The sequence below is a fragment of the Gavialis gangeticus genome, unplaced genomic scaffold (assembly GCF_001723915.1).
Source record: "Gavialis gangeticus isolate Ggan-Ray unplaced genomic scaffold, GavGan_comp1, whole genome shotgun sequence".
Lineage (NCBI taxonomy): Eukaryota > Metazoa > Chordata > Crocodylia > Gavialidae > Gavialis > Gavialis gangeticus.
In genome coordinates this window covers 16932443-16946977 of record NW_017729015.1, presented here as the reverse complement: position 1 = coordinate 16946977, position 14535 = coordinate 16932443, and the positions used below count along the sequence as shown (strand labels likewise).

Sequence of the window (14535 nt, the reverse complement as noted above, 5' to 3'; positions counted from 1 at the left end):
CCACTACCCACATCCCTCCAGGTTGAAAATGACCCATCCATCACCACCCTCTGGGTGTAGCCCTCCAGCCAGTTAGTGACCCAGTTGACTGTGCAGGTGTTGACACCACAGTCCCCTAGTTTTTTAACGAGGATGGGGTGAGAGAGTGCGTTGAAGTCTTTCTGGACTTTAGGAAGGACTATGTCCACTGCTACACCTGCGTCTGAGGATTTCGTGAGCTGGTCATAGAAGACCATCAGGTTGGTCTGACAGGACCTGCCTCCAATGAACCCGTGTTGGTTGCCCCCCAAGCATGATCTCCCCCCCAGCCCCTTGTGGACATGCACCAGGATAATTCTCTCAAAAAGCTTACCCAGGATCGAAGTAAGACTAACTGGCCTATAGTTTCCTGGGTCCTCCTCACAGAAACAAAAGGTTGAGACAAGTAGCAGCAAGATCTATAGCTATATAAACAAAACAGAGAAGGGCTGTGTACTTACAAATATCTGAAAAATGGTGTAAAAAAAGTTCATTCAAATTCTTTGCATAAGGAACAGTCTATTCCTCTAAGTCTTAAAGTGCTACCTGGTTTCCAGATACACAAGTTAAAACTAGAAGTGTGCCGAAGTGGTGGGTGGGGAAAGGATGGCAGGCAAATTCAAAAAGTCTGAGATGACTCAGATACTTGGAGACTGCACAAAGCTCCAAGTCATTGGTCATTCACAGGACAAGCATACTTCCTCAGGAAGTTAAATTAAAACTGAGTTTTTAGACAGAATTACTTAGCAGCACTTTCACAGCATATCACTTTGCATCTGCATTCCTCGATAGGAGTTACTAATGCTGTTCAGGTCAGTTTTTCATGGTTTTTTAAGCACACACTATACTGTTTTGTTTAATTTTTTTTTTAAATCTGTCCTCAGATGCACATACCTTACACTGAGTTTTCAGAAGTGCTGAGAATTAACAACTCTGGACAAAGTGAGATACAATTACTCTGCACCTCCAAAAACGTAGAGGATCAACTCCCAAAGGAGAAAGCCAGAAGTAGATGGTCAGGGGGGCACTTCATCTAAGTGTGCAGAACATATCAGCATAAGCATGTCTACAAAAGAAGGACTTTCTCAAACATTTTAAAAAGGAGGGGACCAGCTTACCAAAACTCTAACTTACTCCAGAAAATGAAACACAGTATTGTACCTGAGCCAATTCACAGCAAGTCCCAGGCCACAGCTAGACCATAAACTGATTTTACCTAACCAGGGTCCCCTCAGATACACTACACTGCTTTCTGCAGGAGCTACCTCTGGAACTGGGAGCAGCATAGCTGCGCCTGCATGGGGCCAAGCATGGGTTAAAAAAAAGATGATCACTAGTATCAATTACCTGTCCAAAGCCCCAAGCACACCGCTGCAACGTTTGCAGAACTGGAAGCAAGCTGCATGGAGCACTGCAGGGTCCGAGGGCTCTGCTACCACACACGATAAGTCTGCAGCCTAGACTTCACCTCAGTGAGACCATGTGGATAAGGGGAAGACTGGGGGCCACATCCCCTTTAACAACCCCAAGATGGGCATTTACAACACTTCACTAGACAGCCCGCCTGCTCTGGCTCTCTCAAGGCAGACTGAGAAGTACTGGGTGGGAATTCACTGACCCATAACATAAAAAGCTCCCTGATGTCTGGAAGGCAAATTGTATTAAAACCATTTAAGTCACAGCCTGCTGTTACAAACTCCCTTCTGTTTTACAACCCTTAATGCACCTATAATTAGTAACCCAGGGTCATTAATAGTATCAACCGTAACACATGAAGGACATGTAGCAAACTCCCATTCAGCAGAGCTATGAAATTGGTCCAAAGCACAGCTGATATTGCCTGTTCCCAAGAAGGAAAAGGAAGCAAGGCAAAGAAGTACCATCCTCTTTTGCATGCCTAGCCTTAAGAGCTGCATTGTCCACACTTTTGTCTGCCTAAAAGTGTCTCTATAGCTTTAATATGCCTGCCTTATGTGATCTAGGCATCTCCTGCTTTCATAAAGCAGAATCAGATCAAGATTAAGGAAGTCACTTGTAGGTATCAGTGATGTTGCCTGTCCACAAAAACTGTAGCATACCCGGTTTTGCCTTGTAGAAACAATTACTCTGCAAATAAACTGAACACACACAGTAAAGTAGGAGTAAACAAGCAAAAACTGCTATTGCTGTACCCACCATTCAATGAAATACCAAAATACTAGAGATTACAGGACCAAAGTATCCTACCTTCATTAGTTTCTGGTCTGGAATTCTTGATAAATGCAGAAAATTTGGCAAAGATGTCCATTCCTGCAGTGTTCGATTCTGGGTGTTTTGGTGAAAGCTTTAAGTACCTAATCAGAAAACATACTCTGGTTTATGGACAAGTTTTATCATGATAAACCTACAGCAACACTCAAATGCGACTGGCAGTACACTCATTAGCATTAAGCCACAAAACAAGAAGTCTTATAAATCCTATATAGGCTCTCTGTCCTGGTTGCATATTATAATCACACATTTTTCATTAGCAATCAATTCTGAAAGCAGTCAGAAGTCACTGGGTACACTGTTTGGCTCCGAGTGACAAATGTCAAGTAGTTTAGGACCAAAAGTTTAGGTTTCCAAAACCCTCTTCAAAACCTGGGTTTCTTGAAACACACCAGTAGACCACACCAATTTAAACTAGTCGCTCTCAATCTTGTTAGACTCAAGAAAGCCCTCAGAAAAACTGTGAGCCCTTAAGCTTTCACTTATTTGTTGAGCAAGGAAACATGAGAGCAATTCTTGTTGCAAAGAACTTGGCAAGCCCACAGCGTGGCGGAAAGTTTGGCATTCTGGATTCCTTTTTGAAGTCTCTGGGTTGATCTTGTGAATCTCGTGGAACGCTGGTTGAGAATGACCAATTCAAACACCGATGACACTGCAGATCACAAGAGCCAGAAAATAAGAATGGCCAAAAGTGAAATGGACTTGTTTTGTACTTGTGGTACAGCTTAACGATCTGTGTAGACTGAATGGTATCAGGATTGAAGCAATGTTTTTTTTTTTTAAATCACTTCCAACAACCTAAGAAGATATCAAAAATATGTGCAAGGAATTTAAAAACAAAATTACAGTTAAGCTAAAGGACATTTTAAGCGCACTTAAGTTATTTCAATGCGTCTGAACTATACACAACACGAGCCAGGATCTCTGGAATTCTGTAGCACTTCAGTGCTTATTGCTGCGATAAGAATTACCAGAGGAAAGTCAAATCCTGCTCAAGGACATGAAATAAACACTTAACAGCACAATATGGGTATTCAGTTACATTGGGATTTAAGGGCACAGCTAGAAGTTCTGGATTGGCTATGCATTGTAGTTACATACTCAACGGATTCAGTACTTTATTTACAAATTCTTGAAGATTAGGAGACTAAAGTTTCAAGTTAAACTTTATAAATAAGTTAATTTGCAGCAAAAGAAAACAAAAGAAAAACACCCTTATTAATATTTCCACTACCTATTGCTCTTTTTGTGAAGCAAGAATGTTTTTAAAAACTTCTTATCACTATGTAAACTGGATTAGTGGATCAAATATAATTGGTATGTCTATAGATCAACTAAGACCAGTGCATATTCTTGTTTAGTTACTGACAAGCAAATGTATGCTTGTTTCTAGGGTAGACCAATTAGTTGCCCCAATTTTCTGGAGTATTTTTAAGAGTAAATCTGATGCCTGCAGGTACAAGTTCATATTTTACATAAAACTGTCTCCACAAACTGGGCTGTGTTCCTTGCTGTGCTCCCCTTACTTATATGCACCTTCAGCAGTTATACAACTGTAACCATAACATTCAGTCTAATATTAAGGAGAAGTCAACACAATACTATGCACCTTATGCCACCACTTTCATTGTCTCTCTAGGTATAGAGATACCCACGATTTCAGACAGAGCCTTTGCTATAGAATATTCTGTTGAATACAGCAAGATATACTTAAGGCAGTAAAATAAATTAAATTTCATGGGTTACCAAAAGAAAGAGATATCCACAAACAAAAGAAAAGCAATGATCACTGTAGTTATCTGAAATTTTTCCCCAAAAAACAAGCAGTAGCAGACCACTTAAGTCAGGAATATTATGGTCTTCTTTCAGATGGTACTAGTTTAAATCTTGTGTATTCCATGAAGGAATTAAGACAAGACAGTGTCAGGAGCACACAAATCTCCTCTGGTTGAGAAAATTAAAAAAAAATTGGGAAAAAAAAAAATAAAAAAAATCAAGACTGAATTGGATGTTTGAAACACTTCAGTTTTCATCCTTAGGAAGTCCTTACTTCCTATATGCTGACTAGGTTGAAGGATTGTGCTTTCAATTTCCACCCCAGCCCCCAAAACAAATCACATAAAAAACAAAAATAAAAAATCCACAGATTTATTCATATTCTATATAAAACTTTTCTGCTACCTGCTAAACTACATGAACATGAAAAATACTTCAGATTTTCCATGTCTGTCCCTTCACACTATGCAACTTTAATTGACTGAGCCTCAATTTAATTGCCAGAAAGTTCAGCCCAGATCATGTGTTACATACCTCAAAGCTTGAAGGTGTCACAGCAGAGTTTTTGATTTACCCCCTACAAACAAATGACTCGCTTCTAGAAATGTAATCTGGATTTTGAACAACTCAGCTGGCAGGCAGGCTCCATGGTTTGACAGACATCTTTAACTAACTGATCTTCTGTAATATTCCATGTAACAGCTTGAAATGTGAATGTTAAGTAAATAAAGCTCTTATAGTATTAGATAGACAAGGCACAGGGAAGGTTTACAATGAAATCCAAACATTTATTTTAAAGAACAGTCTTGCTTTCCAATCAATAAGAGGGCTTTACTTGCCTAGAGTAACTGATAACTGATCAATCTTGTTGGGCCTCTTTGTGTTCAGATGAACAAAGACAAGGGCTCTTTTCTATTCAAAGAACAGTTTAAGGCAGACCGAAATATCTGATGTAATAGCTTTCAAATTAAAGAAATATTTTTCGTAGCCTTAACTTTCTGACTTTTGCTTACATAAAATAAAATAACTCTTATACTGCTACACCAGCAAAGCATCTGTCACCCTGAGGAATATTTAAAATATCATTAGTTCAAACAATCTTTAAAGGCTTGTTTCAGAAGGAGAGAAAAGCAGTGAGACTAGATCTCATGAACAACAGAATATGTATCAGTCTTAATACATTTTCCATTTGTCCAGTTCTGTGTAATCCTACTTCTAAACCTCAAACTACTCCATTGAGGAAAGAAAAATATTATCATTTCTCCTCATGCTTTCTGGAGCGAGCCTATAAATCAAGCATATTGTGCTTGTAACAGCATAGGGAGAATACAGGAGAAAGCTGCCTTTTATCACTGCAATGCAGTGCTCAATGAGTGGAGAATTGGGCTCCGCACACAATAGAGTGTAACTGTAGTCAAGCATGTGCTATTTGCTTTGCTCTATTTCTCTTGCTTGTTCAAGGGAAAGATTAAACTCCACCCCCACCAAACATGCAACAAAGCTACTTGTCCTGGAAGGCAAGTGGTCATCGATCCAAAGTCCACTAACAAAGGAAGAAAAAATGGTAATATCTGGAAACACTTCCTCATAAGAGAAATAGCTCAGCTAGCCAGAGACTAAGCATGTCTGAGCACTGACAGCCTGCCAGAGAGAGGGGAAAGTCAGGAGCCTGTAGGATACCTGACACCATTTTCTGCTCTTGCACTGGATGATCTCAAATTCAGGCAGTTTGTGTGTCTTTCTACAACATCCATAGTTTTATGGCTCAAATCACAGCCTCACAGAGACAGTACATTTGCAGCAGGGGCATATTATTGGGCATGCATGCACACACGATATTTTGCAACAGCCAACTACTGCCAACTTCCACATGTCATTGATTCTTAATGTGTGCAATGATTTCCCCTCTCCCACTGCTCTGTTATTTATTTTTTCATTCATTTTTACATGCAGGAAAATAAAGCTTAATGGAAAGTTTCATAATGCAAAATGTATAAGCCACCAATGCTTCAAGTAAGGTCAATACATTGTTTTAACCCACATCAGCTTACTTTTAGAATTGCTGCAAACACAAATCTTGGGATGAACACTGGCAGATCGGCTTAAAATTACTTCACTGATCTACAGACCCACTTTCATTGCCCAGACAGTTTCTCTCTTATTAGCATATAGCTTGGGCACATTGACTCCAATCACCAAAACTGAAAGTTCTATAGCCACAAATACATAATTATAAATAATGGTATCAGTTATAAATAATCTCTAACCTATTTTTACATACTACTTTCTTCCTAATTAAATGGATTTCATAAAAATATATATTTTTTTGGCCTAAAATATTTAAGACTTTAGTTCATGTTGCCAAGACTTGAATACCAGTAAACTAGCATGGAGAAAAAACCCCTTATTAGTACACAATATTGTACTGCTGCTGGCCCTGGGTAGGACTGTAAATTGCATCTGACTGAGGGCCTGGTGGCAATGTGGTGGGACTACTGGTGGTAGGGTAGCTCCTATAAAATGCCACGATGTTGCAACTTCCAGAGTAAGGTGAGTATAGGGCACCAGCCCCCACTGCCTTGTGGGTAGTCCTTGTCTGAAGTAAGGCTAAGGGGTACACCACCCCAAGAGAAATGCATCCTCACTGAGGCACAGGGCAGTCCGCAGTAGCTCCAATCTGTTGCTCTTTGGCAGTGGTTACAACCATCGAGGCACTGAATGCCTGGACTCTGTCTCGGTGGTCAGAAGCGGGCATGGTGTGTCTAGGGCAGCCTCTACTCCTCCATACTCTTGCCTAGGCATATGTGCTGAAGGTCTTGGTATGATGTTTGCAGGACTCCATAAGGGGAATAAGGAACCAGAGACAGCTACTAAGGTGTCCAAGCAGCCCTATTCAGGGATGGCCTGCTTGCCCTTCTTGAGGAAGACCCTAGAAAACCACCCAATCTATCCTGCCCAAATTGAAATAAAATGACTTGCTTTCTAGAAATTCTGAGACAGTATATGGATCTATGAAACTTGTAACAAGCTGTGTCATTCTCAAATTGGGCTTGTCAGTCACAAGCAAAGTCATCAGACATCTGACTGGACCTCTTAACAGGTACATAGTATTCCAGAAGATCAGTGGCTGGTTATATACTACTGTAGGAGGCTTACTCTCAAACAGGAACTAAAAAGTTAAAGTAACTCAAATCCAAGATGATGTTCATAGATTCACAGATGCTAGGGTCAGAAGGGAACTCAACAGATCGAGTCTGACCCCCCGCCTAGGCAGAAAAGACTGCTGGCATCACATGACCCCAGCCTTCTCTTAAAGACCTCCAAGGTAGGGAAGAGCACCACCTCCCTTGGAAGCCCATTCCAAATTTTGGCCACCCTTACTGTGAAGAAGTTTTTCCCCCTGATATCTAGCCTAAATCTGTTCTCAATCAGTTTGTGACCATTGTTCCTTGTTACCCCAAGAGGTGCCCTGGTGAACAGAGCATCTCTGATCCCTTGCTGCATTCCCCTAACGAATTTGTAGGCAGCCACAAGATCACCTCTCAGCCTTCTCTTGCAGGGACCTAAACCTCTTCATCCTCTCAGTCTCTCCTCCTAGGGCTTGTTCTGTAAGCCCCTAACCATAAGAGTGGCCCTCCTCTGGACCCTCTCGAGTTCATCAACATCTTTCTTGAAGTACAGCACCCAAAACTGGACGCAGTACTCCAACTGTGGTCTGACCAATGCCACATAAAAGGGGAAGTATCACCTCTTTGGTTCTATTTGTCATGCATCTGCTGATGCATGCTAAAGTGTGGTCAGCTTTGCTGATGATTTCATCACACTGACAACTCATATTCATCTTGTAGTCCACTATGACTCCAAGATCCCTTTCTGCTTCTGTGCTGCTGACAGGGTCACTTCCCAGCCAGTAGGTGTGCTGGATATTTCTGCACCCTAGGTGCAGCACTCTGCACATGTCCTTGTATTGCATCCTACTGTGTTCTGCCCACTTTTCTAACCTGTCCAGGTCACCCTGTACTCGTTCCCTACCCTCCAGAGTGTGCACTTCACCCCACAATTTAGTATCGTCCGCAAACTTGGACAGAGTACACTTCATACCCACATCCAAGTCACTGATGAAGATATCAAAGAGTACAGGTCCAAGGACTGAACCCTGCAGGACCCCACTACCCACATCCTTCCAGGTCGATACTGCCCTGTCTGCTACCACTCTCTGGGTGCGACCGTTAAGCCAATTTGCCACCCACCGGACCGTGTAAACATCTATGTCACAGCCTCTTAATTTATTCATAAGAATGGGATAACATATTGCATTGAAGGCCTTGCCAAAATCCAAGAAAACAACATTCACCTCTACTCCTGCATCTAAGCATTTTGTGACCCCATCATAAAATGAAAACAGATTGGTCAGGCGTGATCTATCTGCTACGAATCCATGCTGGTTGCCCTGCTGCATTATTTTTCTTGCTGGACTCCCACAAATATCTTCATTCATAATCTTTTCAAAGAACTTTCCAAGGATGGAGGTGAGACTGTTGGAGGTTAGATATTCTGAAAGACCTTAGTTACTAAATAACCAAGTTTGCAAATGCAAATATATTCTTGCCTGAAAAACTTACTTGGGTGGACTCAAGACTTCTTCAAGGAACTCTTCAATCTTGTTCACATCTGTTTTCACTTCACCATTGTAAGTAATAAAGGGTGGATGCGTCCCTGGAGCCAAGTTCTGAAGATCTGCTGGTTTCCTAAAGTGTAATACAAAAACATGGTACACAACACCATAAAAGAAGCAGGTCAGCACAGGCATCACTTTGATTAGAGAGGTACTGCTCTCTGCATACCACTTTTGCCCCTCCAGAGTTAAATCAGGCACTTACAGTGCAATAGTGATTCAAGAAAGCATCTTTGTAGGAGAGAAAGTTCAATTACTTGCAATTTTTTTTTTTAAAGGGGAAGAGTCGCTAGCTTTTTTTAGAAGTATATTAAATTAGAACTTTTAAAAATTTATTCAAAATTTGGGTTTAAATCTTAATTAGTATTCCCAAGCCAGAATTCTATCACATAGTTAACTCGAGAGCTTTAAAGACAGTAATTTCCTTCCTCCCCTCCATTTCTGTTTCATCTTCAACATACACCGACACATGCAGCAACCTGAATGGAACCTGAGGTCATCCATTAATACGCCTACCTCTCCACACCCAAGTTCCTCCTGAAGTAAATGAGCTAACAAAAAAACCACTCAAACATGTAATACACATGCCGTTTTGTTGCAAACAGCCCCACCCCCTGCCAAACAAGGCAAAAGTACAATAAAATAGTTATTTTACAGTTACAAGATGAGCTTTCTAGTAAGTACTGAGAAAAATAAAGTCCTTTTCATGGCAGGGGGAAAAACATAATACAATCATAAATATCTGGATTCAAAGTTAAGGACAGCACTAAGTTGTTTGCTTAGTTTCACCAAAACTAATGCTGGCTTTCTACCTGCAGTAACCCCCTTCAGACTGTAATCCTAATCAGGCTGAACAGTCTATTTTATAGACACTTGGCTGCTGCTCTCTTTCCTTCAGTTTAGCTGGGTCTTGATCCAGTGGTGACATGGCAGACATTCATCTCTCTCACACGTGTATACGCCCACTCGCATTCATTCCATCTTACACAATTTATTCATTTCACTATAATATGTGCTTGCACATCTGCCATTTCATTTGATCATTTAAACACAATGAAACAAAGGAACATTCAATGCTAGAGGACAGAAGTTGAGAAGTTCAGGAAGGGCATTGTTGAATTGCTGGATAACGCAAGGCATGCTGGCTTATTACTACCTATACTAACCCCAAGGGTCTTCTAAAAATAGCTCCCCTCAAAATTCGCTCCTGTAAGTTCCCATGAAATTTGTTACTTCTGTGCCCGTGACTGTCTTAACTCAAACCAGAACAGGAATTGCAATTTTACATGTCAACTCCTCAGTGCCAGGATTAATTTGTATTACAAGACTGATGAAGCCAGTGAATCTTTATAGTCAAGACTTTTTCTGCAAAGCATGAACAGGGATTTCTCAGGGATTATATCCATGCTATAGGTGGCTTGGGGTAGAACGTACAGTCCGGTTCCAACATATGCCCTGTCCACACAGGTAAGAGAAGTTACGCTAGCAGCAATACATACATACATACATACATAAAAACAAATCACTCAAGTGACTTACTTGTGGATAACACCTTTAAACGTGGTTAATTTGTAACTGTACACTAAGATTGGTTAGTCCTCTGAATCAAGTGCAAATTTCTAAAGGATTAAAACCATGCTGGATTTCACTCCATGGCCACAGCTTGAGCCCCTTACCAGAGGAAATAGTAATACTGATAAGACAAGCTCCTACACTTTGGCTGACCAACAAAAGATAACATACATGTAAGCTACAAGCATTCCTATAATAGTTGCAATTAGCTGGAAGTACATACAAAACTGAACTGAAAAGCTTGGCTCTTAGTGCTCAAGCACCTTTGTATTAATAGTAAGACCACTTTTAGTCTGGTGGCAGCTTACAAAACAGTGGTAGAAGTCAGATGTTGAAGTAAAAGTGTGGAAATTCATTCAACTCCAGTTTTCCAAGTAGTTTGTTAACTGCATTGCATCACTAACTTTGGTCCTCTCCCTTGTATTTTAAGCACAATTTTTCTTTCATAATTGGTGCTCCAAGTCAGCCATACAAGTCCAGTTTAACCATCGTTAGCCAGTCTAATGCTCTTGAGGAAAGTATTATAATATTTAGGTTCAATATAGTTCTGTACATACACAACTGCAGAAAACCATCATGGCTCATTTCCAACTTTATGAACTGGATAAATGTTCCTTCTAAGGAATTTTAAAACAAAAGCAGTCAAAGCAACGAGACTGCCCAGAAGGGAATCAAGGGAAAGGTTTCATTTCAGAAATACCCCAGATCAACAAACTAACAAAAGGAAAGGCTCCCCAAAAAATCCCACTGGGTGGTTACCTGGAATTCATCCTCTCAAACGCATGAAAAATTAAGCAACAGCACACATACAGTGCACAGTATGTGTGTCAGCCTACCACAAGGATCTCGGAGTGTTTTAGGGAACACAAAACACATCCCAAGATGTACCCCCACCAGACTTTGTTTTCAGAATCACGGATGAAGAGGTACAGAAAAGTTAATATCCTAGCAAACCATAGCCAAAGCAAGGAACCAAATGCAGGAGACAGAGGCATAGCAAACTCTGTCAGTGCCCAGGGCAGATGCGCAAGAGGAGTTCTACTGATCTGGGGGTGTGGAGGAGAGCAGAGCCAAGCCTTACCTGCAAGGGCTCTCTTCACTTGGGCAGCAGCTGCTACTGTGCTGTATCAGCAGAGGCTCAAGCTGCTGCAACTGAGGAACAGCGGCAGCGTGGGCTCCATGGAGGTCACTCTTGGTGCCTTGTTCTCTCCTCCCCAAAATCCGCAGAGCAGGGCTGTGTCTCGCACAGCAAAGCCTATCCCCACCTGAATACAACACTGGGCATGGGGCTGCACCTGCCCAGCACGTGTGGCTGGGTGGTACCTGCCATGGCAAAGACCTCTCAAGGGGCAGGAGAGGAAAGGAGAGGAAGGGCCATAATGGCACCCCCAGAAAGTATGGACCTGGGGCTGGTGCCCATTTTCTTTCCCAGTTACATTAGTCACAGGAAGCATATGCATTACATTGCTACTGTAATGAACAGATCTCCCCTATCATCTTACAGCCTACAAGCCATAACCTCAAAAACCTCCATGATTTCCCTCTGAAAGCTGTAGCATGTCCTTCAAGGTTATAGGTGGTATAGCCTGAATCATTCTTTTGACATTCAAACAAAAGCTAATGGACAGGCTGAAAAAAAACCTGTATTCTTGACAGTACAGCAAAAGAACCTGATAGTACAATCTTGTCTAGAGAGTGAAAAAGCCCATGTAGCACTAGCACTTCATGGAAAGCTACAACAAACATGTCACTTGACTGTATATTATTTCTAGGGGCTGAAAGGGCACTTCAAAGTATCTCTGTGCTTCTAAAAAACAACCACAACTTAAGCTCTAATGTGTAACGATGGGCAGTGTGAAGCCTAAAGCTTAGCTCAACGTTACTGAATAGGAGTTTGTCTAACTACCTGGTAATAACTACACACATGGTTTGAAATATGGGTGCTCAGCCCCTGGATAAGCAATGAGAGCCCCCAGCCTGCCCCAATGCCTTTCTAAACAGCTCAGATGGGGACAGCAGCAGCAGCTCCTTCCAGCCGCCACCACCACCTCTCCCCCCCTTAAAGAGTCCGAGTATAAAATTCAAAGAGTGTGTGCGCGTGAGTGAGCAAGATTATCATTATATGTATTTTTAATATATATTAATAGGTTTTAATTGTTAAGAGTGTTTTTATTACACACACACACACACACACACACACACACACACACACACACTGTAAATACTACAGAAAAGGAGAGGGGTGTATGCAAAAGTGAGTTAAATTCACACAAACACTACACCAACAATTAAGAACCTTCAAGGAGCACTAACAAGAAAATACCTTGGAAGGTTTATATCTGTAGGCAGTTCTTGATTGTTTTTAAAATTCTGTGATAAAAAAATCCTAAAGATTAAGCAAAGGAAGCACAGCTTTAAGTTTCTAAGACGTTTCCAAACAGAATCACAAACTGATACTGAACACGAGCTGCCTTAAATGTTGTTACAAGCCTAACAAGTGGTTTACGCACAGCAGCCCTGCACCAAGTCATTAGAACAAGTCAAATTTCAGTAACAGTTTCAGTGCAGAACAGAAAAAGAATGGGGCCTCTGTCTCAGAGTATGCAAAAGCAAGAAATGCCCAGTCTTTCTGAAAGGATGGTATGTCCCATTTAATTTAGTCTGTGTTCATATTTTTACTGGTGCCCCTAGTTACTAACAGCAGACTAGAAAGCTACAAAATATTCTTTTGTTAGCAGAGTATTATATTTGTCATAAGTATAGAAAGGAAAATACAAGTCATACGAAGTAAATCAAGTGAGATTCAGTTTTTCCTGCGTGTCCCAAATAACTTGTTTGTGAACTTTTGTACCAGACCATGACCTAGCAAGACAAATACAGAATTGATCAGAGCTCCAGCAGATCTTTCACTTTCTAGGCCAAATACTGACTGACCATTTCAAAGAGGCTGATTGTTGTGCAGAAAATGAACTGTATGGCCAATCAGGAGCACAGTTTGCAACTATACCCATTGTTTCTTGGTTAGCAAGATGAATTCATTCAAAAAACACTTTAGCACCTAACTTGTCTGTCCCCTTGCTGTGAAAAACTGGAGTGATAGTTTTGAGTACTGCATTCTTGAAAGTCATTTCTAATATACTGTTAGGGATGTGGAGAAATGGCAGCACAGGCAGTGGCAAGTTGGTAGAATTTTCCATGTAAATAAGGCTCCAGTAAAATTGGAGCAATCCGCTATTTTCTGGGCCCTTCAGCATCCCAGCTTGGAATGGGGTAATCCAAACACACACCTCAATAAGGTAAGAGCAAAATGTTTTTTTCTATGAACTTATTCTGAATATTTTTACGACAAATTTGATAAACCACTTCTCCAGGATGTAACTGCTTTGGGTAACAGGAGGTGCATTCTTTTATCATCAAAAGCACTAAATCGATGTGCTCTACTCTAATGCTATTTCTCAATTCTGAATCTATTTTCCATTTTTCACCCTAAATCAAGGCCAAAGTATAAAGGGGGACTTCAAGTTCTTTCCCCCACCTCCATAAATGGCCCACAACCAAATTAAGAAAGGTCATATTTATCAGCTATTTTCCATCAATACCCAGACAAAGGGAGCAGAGAAATGTCACTGGAAATACAAAAGGCATCTACTGAAATTATATTTCCCATGTCTGCTAGTGGAAGTGACCTATTCTTCTGGTGCTTCTAAATACATAATGCTTCTATTAGTTTTTTTTCCCTGTAATCTTTTCCAGAAACTACATTTGGTTTTAGAAGCATGCAACCACAGAGTCAAAAAACCCATACTCAGATCCCTGTCCACACTGAAGGCCTCTTGGCCTGAAGGTTCCACAAGGGACAGACACTAGGGCTGTGCAAAGCTTCAGTAGTCAATTCGATTCGGAGGCGATTCGGCCTGATTCAGTGGCCGAATCTCTGAATCGAATCAGAAGACCCATTAAAAGGTCCGAATCAACTTGGAAGCCTCCAGATCAATTTGGAGAGATTCAGAAGGCTTGCAGCAAACAGGAGACACTGAGAAGAGGGAGGGGATGGGGTGATCTTCCATACAGGCAGTCCTTGACTTAGGATGGTTCGAGTTACGACAAATGGCACTTATGACCTTTGTAAATTGTGACCATTTCCAGGTTCTGACGGGGTTTCAACTTTATGACACTGGACACAGCTGCCTCCAGCTAGTAAGTCTGTTGTGGTGGGGGCAGATCAATACCCCCACAGCAAGGGA

The 14535-nt window shown here is 41.2% G+C and overlaps 1 protein-coding gene across 2 annotated transcripts in view; it reads right to left on the bottom strand.

Moving 5' to 3' along the window:
- CLIC4 (chloride intracellular channel 4) overlaps positions 1 to 14535 on the bottom strand; it is an 83407-nt gene that overhangs the window by 16086 nt on the left and 52786 nt on the right. For both annotated transcript variants that reach the window (XM_019512438.1, XM_019512437.1), the window contains exons 3-4: positions 8667 to 8792; positions 2245 to 2351 (exon numbers count right to left, since the gene is read on the bottom strand). In XM_019512438.1, the coding sequence (XP_019367983.1) occupies positions 2245 to 2351; positions 8667 to 8792 (233 nt within the window). The remainder of the gene's footprint in view (positions 1 to 2244; positions 2352 to 8666; positions 8793 to 14535) is intronic.